Raw genomic sequence first — 11,450 nt, forward strand, 5'->3', positions numbered from 1 at the left:
CGCCCTATGACAACGAAGAAAAAGGACTTGAGGGGGAGTTAAATCACGGAAAAGATATGTGTTGCTGGTTGATCTAGAGCAACGCTGGTAAGGAGGATCTGAGAGAAGGAAGGAGAGCAGCAAAGCTATTTTCTAAAGTGTTTCGTTCCTGTGCCTATAGGTGAGTCTGCTCTCAGTTTTTCTTTTTTTTTTCTTTTTCTGATGCAAGTTTGCTTTGCAATTCACTGAAAAAGGTCAGATTAGTTTGTCTTTTTTGCAACGTGTCATCGATTTTGTATATATCAATGAGCGTCTCTGTTGCCATTGCCCAGCGTGGCCACAGGTATCGGGTTCCCCTTCTTGGTAATCTAACTCCAATCCATTTACACTTCCAGAGAAACCGGAGTCTCGAATGGTATTTATTTATTAATTTGTTGCCTGTATGTCGGTTCTGCCTCTGCGGGCGCTCTACAAATTGTCTAGATTAGTCAGCGCTAAATGTAAATGTGGGGCATGGGCGAACCCATGACATCTCCGTTACGCGCGACGCACACCAGTTTCTGCCATATGCGCCAAGGTCCTTAAGCAGTCGTGTTGCGATCATCGTTTCAGATGTGTCTCTTATCAGCCTTAATTATTCAAGTTATGATAAGACTCCGGTAGTGACACTCGAATAGGCTGTTTTCGTAGATAACGGAGGAGAAAAAGTAACCTGGGCGATGACAGGTGACGTACCTGCGGAGAAAGTGAGTCAGTCACACATTGTTCAAACAAGACCAACTGGGTGGAGCGTTTAAATGGCTTAATAAAATGGGATTAATCGGTGATCTTGATGTATCGATTGACCAACAGTGAGAATCGACTTGAAAACACTCAGACCTAGAGGTTCAGTTAGAAATATCAGACAAAGATCCCATTTATGAGGCCATTTTTTCATTAGGAGGTCAGGTGACGGGTGTGTCTGTGTGCGGTCCTGCCTGGATCACTATGCTTTTTTTCAGCTTGAATTAGTTTTTCAGCTTGAATTACACCTGCATTTGTCATCATTAACTGTTCTGTATCATTCCAGTGTGTATATATGATGTGTATAGTATGATATGTTTACTTTCATGTTATCAGGATTTTTTCAAAAGTAACTCAGATTATGTTTGATTAATGTATGGTGTTAAGGCAAACCGGTAACATGTGGCATTACTCTAGTTTCCATGTTACAGTACAATGCTGCACTTACTGTAACATGTTTGAGTCAGTATAACTTGACTTCACCCTTTCCTATGAGCCAAAAAACGTTTCCTCTCTCACCTTGCCAGTTTTATTATTGGTGATTTAATACTTTTCATGTGGATTTAAGGTGAATTGAGTTTTTATAGCTACAATGAAAAGTGGATGCTTAACATTTCGAAAGAGTTCTTGTCTGGTGTAAGAAAAGCAAAGTCATTTATGTGGCATTTGATTAAAAACAGCAGAAACAGGAACTTACTCAAAAAGAAAAAACAAGCACGCATGTTGTAGAGTACACTGCACCTGTGGCTTATGCTGTCTTTTCTGTGAGCTTGATTTAATTTGACCAACTTTAAATGTCGAATATTTTAAATGAAATACACTGAAAAGGTATTAAGAGGGCAAAAGAGTCACTTTAGAGTTCAAAATGTTGCACCTTCGTCCATTTGTTTTAGTATAAAGTGCAATATTTTTAATGTTTGCTTTAGATGTAACCCTAAATGTACTGAATGGATCACCTTTTTTAAAAACCAAATCAGTTTTGTGAACTAATTTCTAAAATCACCTTGTTATTTATACTTCATAACTGCCTGACATCATAGTAATCTCACCCAACCATTAGAGTATAATGTAAAGAAACCAAAACCATCTGCAGCCCCTTAGGGCCACGAATAAAACGTATAACACAAAACTTAATTACAAAAGACATATATTGTATTTGTTTTTATCAAAACTGGACATGTAAGTCCAACTGAGGCTGGAAGACAATTTTGCATGGGAGCCCTGGCCAATACTGCAGCTCAAAAAGACAAAACACTACAAAATTGAGCAGAGAAACCTTTGACATTCAAACTCAAATAGTCCTGTCATCTAGCTAAATGATCAATTTCATATGAAGTGGATAAAGTAAGGAAACCTTAGGGGTGACATGATATGTCTGAGGGACAGTCCTGTAAGACACAGAAGGAGATATTCATTCTTTCAAACGTTCATCTAATTGCAGTTTCCATTATCTGTGAATTACTGGATAGCTGTACAACTCTAGTCCTTCGAACCTTCGTAAATGGGGAAAATATCTCTCCCCATTTACAGCTGGAGATCCAGACTTGAAACTAGAATCTAGAAACAAACTCGGAACGATTTTATTTATTTGGAGCCACTTAACGTCTATGTGTGCGGCATTCCTGTCAAATGCCATGAAAGAGTTCGAATTCCCCAAACCAAAGCAGTCATACAAATGAAACAATGAACAGCGCTTCACACAAGCATTCATTCCACTTGAGTCACTCTTATTGCTCCACACACAGCGTACATGTGCCGAGAGGCTGTAAAAGACCTTCATGTGCACTCAGCACACACACCGTCCCACCCATCTCTAGCTCTTTACGTGCTCCTTTCTACCAGTTTGTAATTCTGCAGGCCTGATGTCTCTAGTTCTGACTGAAGCCTTTTTGGTTTCATGTTCATGTCATTACACTCGAAAGAGACGCTAATGGATGGTGGCCTGCCATGCGTTTTGATGTATGGCTTCTACTGATGCAAACACGCTCACACGTTTGCTGTTCGACATGTGGAGGATGTAGGGAAGGTGTTGGGACAATCATAGCCGTCTATTAAATAATAATGAACAGCACGCTGATGACAGATGTTCGCTTGATGGTTGTGTGGCTGTGTGTGTGTGTCGTGTTGGCATAGCAGGGGGACAGGAAACACAATCCGGGGTTTGGGTACCGGCTCTCACTCACACACTAATTAGGTTAATGCAGCAGAAGTCCTAATTACCCTTCTTTAGATGTGTTGGTGCGCGTCTTTGTACGTCTTTTTGTGTAGGCCAATGCAAGACCATAGCGTAAGCACTGAGGTGTGTCAAATGGAAGATTTACCAGCCTCTACAGTTACTCCAACAGCATGACCCCAGCTACCCATGATCATTACCCATCTCATGGTCACCACTGCTGCAGGGTAGTTTCCGATACACATTGGAAATCCTGAAGCAGGGCCTCGCTCACTCATGCTGCTGATACTTATCACTTGTATTCAAGTATTTGCAACACTTCTCCCAGTCGTTTATTTCCTGCGAGCAGTTGCCCTGAAATTATTCTTAGATAAACTTAGAAAGACCCCTGAGTTGGCTGAGTCGTGTCTGGGTATGTTAAGTTGCACCTGCACAGGCCATATCCCTGGAGCCAGGCATAGTATTTTACAGCCCAGTTATATATCATACTGTATTTTTCATAATTTATTGTTCAAAATAAACACTTCTGCCTTAATGCCATGATCAATACCAATGAAATATATTGTATATTGCCAAAATATAGCCCACTGTTTTTGCAGTTGGAATTTCATTAATGTAACATATTTCACCAACAGTAAAAAACAACAACACGTGCACTAATTGATGGAAACACAGCGTTTGTTACAGTGTTAAAAGGCAGATTGTTACACTGAATTCTTAAAACAACGATACATTTTTCTCTTAAATGAAAATGATGCAATATGTTCTGTGATGGATTTTAATCAAATGTCCCTAACATCGCAAATGGATGTCAAAATGTGAGGTTTAAAAGCTCTATTTAGTCTTTCTGTTTTCTGAGGTGGTTTTGGGTGTGTTTTACCAACCCCAATTAGTTTGAATTGTTTGCAGCTGGGACCAGCTCTTTTTTTTATTTCTTCATTGCATCGTTTAAGAAAGTGCACATCAACGTCACATGCAAAAATCTGGGTTTTTTTTGTTAGTTTTTTTTAGGTAAAAAGAATATTTTTAAAAAGTGTTTAATAATGATGAGCCAAAACATTCTTAAATTTCACACAATTCCCTAAAGGTGATCAAGAGAAGCCTCCTAAATAGATGGGATGAAAATATTACAGTTCTATTATGCTTCACTAAAATAAGTGAACCTCTAGAAGTAACATTATTTCATTTATAGGCAGGTGTTTTCAATCAATGGATAATGATCGGTGGTGAGTGGGCACCCTGTTTTACTTCAAGAACAAGGATCCAACAAAGCCTGCTTTTCGTAACTGTATCATTGCACGAACAAAGGATTCTTCTGAGAATCTGAATAATGAGGAGTTGTTGATGCTCACCAGCTGGAAAATGTTATGGAATTATTTCTAAAGAGTTTGAACGCTTCAGAGCTGGATTTTCATTTTTCCTTTCCCCAGGAGTGTTTGTTGGAATAAGTCTTGAGGGCAAAGACAACAACTTGTGTGTTTTAATGATTTAGCCGAGGCGATAGGATGGAAGCAGACCAAGCTTCAAATAGTTTTGAATATAAGAAATGTATCCATGTTTTTCAATTTATGGGAGGATAAATCAGACCATCCAACCTGAGTATACAATCTAGAACCACGAGTAAGGGTTTTAAAGTTTGTGATGAATCTCTTCATGGTAGCCTGTAAGCATTGTAAAGATGCATGCATGCGTCCGGCTGCCTACCTCTGTCCAAAAGCATGCATATTAGGTTAATTGGTGACTCTAAATTGTCCTTAGGAGTGAGTGTGTGTGTGGGCATTTGTCTCGTTTGTCTCTGTGTGGCCCTGTGATGGACTGGTGACCTGTCCAGGGTGTACCTTGCCTCTCGCTCAATGGAGGCTGGGAAAGGCTCCAGCCCCCCCTGCAACCCTACAGTTGGATTAAGCGGGTATAGAAAATTAATGGATGATTGTGGCTCCTTCTTATTCTAAAAAGGTGGTTTGTTTCTTTCACCCTGGTGTTGGAGAGGGATTGTGTAATCGCCATCAGATATGAGACTAGGGTGTAGCCTATAAAACAAACAAGTTTCTGTGTCTTATTGGCACTAATCTCGAGGAAGGCCTTAAGGCCAAAACGTTGATCAGTAAATTTGGATGCATATGGATCCTCGATTAGAATTCCTTTGTGTTTGTGTTGATATACTGAAGAAATCTCAAAGCCTTAAAAAGCAATAATGGGTGCAAGGTTCCGAGGCTTTTTTGCATTTGAGAGCATCATGACTATGATATGTTGGCATTCAATGTACCTTTTTCAAATTGAAAAAGGTACATTGAACAGCTTTTAGTTTTTAGGAGAGAGTCTCGTTAGGTGTGGGCGCAGAGTAGTAAATCTCTGTATCATCAGCATAAAAGTAAAAATGACTAATACATTCAGTCAAGATAAAAGCAACAGGAGTGAACTCAGGACTGACCCCTGGGGAACACCTTTTGTTACTCTGAGACAACTGGATGTGATACCTTGTACCTTCATGCAGTGAAATCTGCCAGGAAGATCTTTTTCAAAGCCTCACACAGTATGATCTGACAGTCAGACAATGGAAAGTCTTTGCTTTAGCAATTATGATCTGAGGTGTCAAAAGCCTTTGATAGATCAGTAACGGGGGCTGCTTGTCGTAGTAACTACAATATTAGTCATTGCTGAATAAAAGGGTCTCACCAAATACTGGAAGCAAAGGGTCACATACTTTTTACTGTCAAAGATAAGTAATATTGGATCATTTTTTCAAACTAATAAGTGACTGGGTTGAATATTTTCGGCTCACTTGTTTAATTAGTTTCTCTGTGTCTACTCTTACAGCTTGTGTGAGAATCTGCCGATTATGTCATAATGATGCAAAAATCTATCAAATAAGTTGACTAATAAGTGACTTTCAAGTATGATTATCGGCAGTATGTAGGATGGATCTGGGTCCCACCTTATTTCTTTGGAATGGCACTTTCAATTGAATTTCACGGGGAAAGGCTCCAAAGGCGTAATATACTGTTCTCTTTGTTTTAAGCAGTGTTCCTCAGTTTCTCTCATCATTGCCTCTCTTTTTCATTTGTGCATTGTGCTGTGAAGCAACAGACCTGGTTCCCAGGACATTTTTGTCATAGTTGAAGAAGCACACGTGTTGCCGAGAAGCGCTCTGCTCTGTAGTAGTGTCCCAGAAAACTATGATAGTGTGCCAGCATGCACAATGCTAGGACCCTGAAACTCCAGCAGTTAAATGCAGTTAAATGATTCCATTACTTTCATTATTCACAACCGTACGACATGTCAGAATGTTCTCTGTGAGGAAAAAAAAAAGCCTGGTAACGTTAATATGCAGACAGACTTCTTGTCACATCTTTGTTGTGTGCAACATAATTAAGAATTGTGTAAAGCTGCCATGCATCAAGGAATTGGGACACAACTAGTATTTTATAGCAGACTGAACATCCGGTTAAAATATAAATAAGGTTAGTTACAATTTGGATTTTTAGCCCTACAATAAGTACAGCACACAGTGTTGGTGTACATACTGCTGGTGTTTACTTGAGTGGTTGGGTGATGTTTTCCAGGTCATGATTGTGTATAGCATAGGTCATGTATTCCTACAGTGTGTGTGGATGTGTGCTGCTGGAGACGGGCATTTGGCAGTAATCTGAACTTTCAGCCTCCTGTGTGGGTTGAAGGATCAGATATCCACCGTCAGAGATCATAGCTCCCATTGTGTTTACCTTTAGAGACTCCCCTTCACTTCAGCCTTCCATATCACAAAGTCTATTTCGCTCTGTTAACCTCAGACAGCCTCCATGCTGACATCATTTGTGTCTCACTTTCCTTGCATATTGATATGGAGGTTCAAATACAGTTTCTAAATCAAATTTTTCTTACATGACAGAACATTATTGTTTTTCTGATTAAATACACTTTTTTTGTTGATATCGTGACATTTTCTTTCATATTTACCACTGCTACTCCACTTAATCTGGTCTAACTAAAGACAAAGTGGTCTTCGGCATTTAAGTTCTTGATGAAAGGTCTTCAAAAACCAATAAGATAATTTAGCTTAGCTTAGCTTTTTATTAAAGCTAACAGGAACACCACAACCTAGATGACTGAAAATCTATGCAGACCTATCTGCAATCCAACCGGCTGCACTAAAGATAAGGAGAGGGTTTTATTCACTCAAGGCTCAATGTGAATTTTCATTTCATTTTCATATCAATGAAATTCATGAAAATTGTACCTAACGACATAACGTTTAAGTCTGAGAGTCTCTGATATGGCCATATCTCTTCTTGCCACTTCCTACGCTCACTCCACCTCTCCGCTTTGTGCTCTTGTCTTTCACTCTAATAGAGATATGGAGTCAGCTATTAAGACATTGGTGACCACGTTTCTTAGTTCTTCCAGAGGGAAGGAGAACCTAGATAGCAAATCCTTCAAGAAACTGGTCCAAAAACAGCTCGGTGGCATGATGGAGGTGAGAGCATGTATTCCTTTTGTGGATAACCGTCATATGAACTAGAATATCAGATCATTGTTCTTCATGAAGATCGACAATATTCTGAATAACAGTGTTCTCTATCTGCTTCTTCCTATCCCATTTTACTCACTTCAGGATACAAACAGCAGCTCTGCAATTAAAGAGATGCAGCAGGGACTGGATGAGAACAGCGATGGAAAGGTCAGCTTCCAGGAATACCTCTCTCTGATTGGCTACCTGGCCAACTCCCTCAGTCAGAGCAAGTCTGGATCCAATGCAAATACATCGTAGAGGCAGTCATCTTCAGAGGATCTTCAAATTGACACCTTCCCCTTTTTCTCACTTCTAAACATTTCAGCCAATATGTATGCAGTCCATAATCATTTTACTGAATTGTATAATGTTCTGGACTACATATTTGATATCTATTAAGTCAGCTTCTTCTTTTCTTCTAACTGTCACTGTCAGGCAAGCATAATAATTCCCAGAGGTGGTCTTTTTTTAATAACAGTTACACAAACAATATGCATTGTGTTCTCAAAATAAAGTCTTTATATTAAAACTTAATTGTTGTTTGGTTCCATCCTGTTATTACCTATTAAACTCCATTTTAACTCTGCTGGGAAACCACACATGTTGGGTGGTTTCCCTCGCATGGTTTGACATTGTCCGATAGGAAACAGAGCCGTGATACCTGCCTCACTTCATAGGTACCTGCATCACTTGCTAAATATATCTAACTCATCAGCCTTTAGATGCATCGACTATTGCAATCCGATCCTGACATACTGTATGCTTCCCATTGTGTGGCACCCTCCAGTCTGCAACACTATATACACATATGGTGCATACAGGCATGCGCACACATACAGCGCTACCCCACTCACTGACACAATATACTGCAGAAAAGCCACAAACAAGAAGATGCTCTTACTGTCAAAGATATATTTCATGACATGTTGACACAAAAGTGACTCTGCATTAATGCTCATGCTGTTTACTTTCAGAAGAGTGATCTTCTAGAACTTTACTCAAATATAAATAATTATATTAACCTTTTGCTTTAGCTTCCTATGGTTCATTTACTTTTCCTGCTCTTTGGCTCTTTCTGTCTCCATGATACTACTTCAAAGTTATAGGTGGGTTTACGACATGAACTATTTAAAGTCTGTTTCTGTTCCTTCAGTTGACTATTTGGAGTATGTTTCTGTTCCTGTTCAAAAGTTTCTCTCCAACTGTTGTTTGCCTGTTCACACAGCGTGTTTTGGAGCTAAGGTGCCAATATGTTTGTAAAAGTGTGTATGTGTGCATGTCCTTTCATTGTCATGTTTTCCTTTGTGTGGGGAATTCTCTGCATGGTTGCCAGGTGTGATGGCTCCATTCATTGGTGCTGCACTAATCCTTCGGATAGTATATCAGGCATGACCCTCCACTCCCCCATTAAACATCTAATCCCTATATTCACCCCACCACTCTCTGTTGCTTAAAACCAGACACATCTCTAAAATTATGAGTTTACTCAACTCGATCTTGACGTAGTATTTAATTTAGCACTCCCTGCAAAAGCCCATTCTTTGTTTTGGCATGAACAACAAAACGGTTGTGAAGCACAGATTCTGGATAATCCACTGTTGCAACAGCAAACTGGAACATATCAAGTGATATATGGCAGTCGACTTTGCTTAGGAAAACCTGTTTGTCTAGTGAGTTGTCATAATCAGAGTATGAATATTGCTAAATCTGCCTATCATAAACTCACTATCTATCCCCAATATCTGCTGAGTTACTTAATCAATAGGTAATGTGAAATCTGAGGGTAACAATAACATTTGAAAAAACAAGGGTATTTGTTGTGTGTGGTCATATTGTGGGTACTTCAATTTACTTAATGCACTGCTGCATTTACAGCAGCACTAGAGTATTCAGAGAATATGTCATCTCTGACAAGTCGCGCAATGAGGGGCAGGTGGCTATTTACCGGGCGGCAGGTGTCTGATGTGTAAACAGAGAAGGTGGAGAGGAGGGGGGTTTGGTGGGGTGGGGCAGGCTAGGCTGAAGAGGGGCAACAGGTGGGAGGAGGGGGAGAGGTGGGTTGGGTGGAGTAAGGGATGTACTTAAGAAGCTGTCTTCCACATCCACCCCATCATCCGAAATTTTCTCATCTCTCCACATCTAACCAGCAGGCCAACACTTCACCTGTGCTCAGGTAAGAAAGGTATGTTTTAGACAGATGTCCACACTGGCAACTGTGTGTCTACATTTCTCTGAGTTTCTCTCTGATAATCATTACTAATAGCAGACTTTCTTCAGATACAACCAGAATATTGCATGCTCTTTAAGTGGGCTGGTTGTTTGACAGTCATTGAGCAAAGCAACAACAAGGACAGAGAGAAGATCAGTTTATTCACTGACAAACTATAAACCCTCAGGTTATCTTCTTATCTAAACAGCAGCAGGGTAGCACATTTCTTATGCTAATGACTCATGCTTTTTAGAGAACTAGGGTTAAAGGCAAAGACTGATTTGAGATGTCAGTGGCAGGAAAAGTCCTCACTGTTTAAAGGTGATATAGGTTCAAGAAAAGCAAGGAATTACACTTGTCTCTCGTGCTCTCTGCCATCCGGTTGAGCTAAAGTAAAAGCCAGATAAGGTTGCCTCTATGAGTTCCAGTTACATCTCATCTTCTGGTTGGGCTTTTTAGTCAGCTTAGAGTTTCCCTCGTATCAGCTGAATCACATGTCCGGCTGCTGACTCCTGGAGGTCCTCACGCTGTGACAAAGAAACAAACTGATTCAGGATCAGTTTATCTCTCATACAATCTTATCAGGACTGCTGGCAGGCAGGAAACACTTCATACGAGGAAGCAGATCAAACTTGATACCTGAACAGGATTTATATCTCAGCAAATACTTCATCAGTCACTAAATCAGTCATAGTTAACTCAGTGATGGTGCTGTATTTCTTTATTTTCTATGTGAGATTTTTCTTGTGTTTTTATCTGTCCGTTTATCTCTCAGCTGGACTGATAGTGTGTATAAGAGGGATACAAGAGAGAGAGCACCAACAGAGGCTTTCACCAGTATTGATTTTTCTGCATTGGACTTATCTCACATGCTTGATTTGCTCTGACAAGGACCCACCCGTCAACCCCTTTCCCTCTCCAGAATGTCTTTGCCCAACTCAGAGAATGCCTCCACCCTGGAGAACGCCATGCAGCTCTTGATCAAGACCTTCCATAAATACTCTGGAAACGAGGGCGACAAATACACACTGAGCAGGGCTGAGCTCAAAGAGATGCTTACCACAGAGCTTGGCAACTACCTGGGGGTAAGGAAGCACATTAAGTACACAAAATATACACACATGTGTTTATAAGTTTGGGTCCATTTCTTTGTTTTTATTGCTATCCTCACACATGCAGAATGCCCAAGACAAAGAGGCAGTGGATAAGGTTATGGGAGACCTAGATTCTAACAACGATGGAGAGGTAGATTTTACAGAGTTCATCATCCTGGTTGGAGCTCTTACTGTGGCCTGTAACGACTTCTTCCTGGAGTACAACGAAAAGCAAGAGAAGAAGAAGTAAGCACATCCTCAGCACAAAGATATCCACTCTGCAAATCCATATCTACATGCTCCAGGGATGGAATATCCAATGCAGGGGAGAGTTCCCATCTAGAAACATCCTGTCATGGAATTAATGTACACAAATACAAACACATATAGTAACCTGAGCAGTAATTGTTGCGTGTTTCTGTATTTGTCTGCAATGTCCCACTGAAACTGTATTATTGTTGCAATGTGAAAATCTGGAGTCTAAGTCATCTGTCATTGTTGCGTATGTGAATATCTCCTATTCTTTTTCCTTTTCGTGCATTTTGTTACCACTTCAAGCTAAAGAATTTCCACCCTGGAAAGAATAAATGTGAACTTTACTCAAACAATGCAATGTTGGCTGTGCTTTATTTCAGCAGAAACCAAGTAAGAACAAATGATGAACACCAGGTGGCAGCAAGTGGCCCTTGTTTGATACCAGCAGTT

The 11,450-nt window shown here is 40.1% G+C and overlaps 2 protein-coding genes across 3 annotated transcripts; both read left to right on the forward strand.

The window, feature by feature from the left end:
• The first annotated feature begins 11 nt into the window (after positions 1 to 11).
• LOC140316419 (protein S100-A16) lies at positions 12 to 7,976 on the forward strand. Its single transcript, XM_072394245.1, has 3 exons — positions 12 to 160; positions 7,283 to 7,406; positions 7,545 to 7,976. Exons 2-3 carry the CDS (start codon positions 7,287 to 7,289, stop codon positions 7,698 to 7,700), a joined length of 276 nt encoding a protein of 91 aa, XP_072250346.1. The 5' UTR covers positions 12 to 160; positions 7,283 to 7,286; the 3' UTR covers positions 7,701 to 7,976.
• A 1,572-nt stretch (positions 7,977 to 9,548) lies between these two features.
• Positions 9,549 to 11,415, forward strand: s100t (S100 calcium binding protein T). Of its 2 annotated transcripts, none has more exons than XM_072394247.1 (3): positions 9,549 to 9,615; positions 10,574 to 10,736; positions 10,831 to 11,415. In XM_072394247.1, the coding sequence occupies exons 2-3, from the start codon at positions 10,575 to 10,577 to the stop codon at positions 10,993 to 10,995; spliced, it is 327 nt and encodes a 108-aa protein (XP_072250348.1). In that variant the 5' UTR covers positions 9,549 to 9,615; position 10,574; the 3' UTR covers positions 10,996 to 11,415. The 2 variants fall into 2 exon arrangements, with proteins under 2 accessions (XP_072250348.1, XP_072250349.1); XM_072394248.1 differs by having other exon boundaries at positions 9,551 to 9,624.
• The last annotated feature ends 35 nt before the right edge of the window (positions 11,416 to 11,450 follow it).

The sequence above is a fragment of the Leuresthes tenuis genome, unplaced genomic scaffold (assembly GCF_036924035.1).
Source record: "Leuresthes tenuis unplaced genomic scaffold, fLeuTen1.0.hap1 SCAF_10, whole genome shotgun sequence".
Lineage (NCBI taxonomy): Eukaryota > Metazoa > Chordata > Actinopteri > Atheriniformes > Atherinopsidae > Leuresthes > Leuresthes tenuis.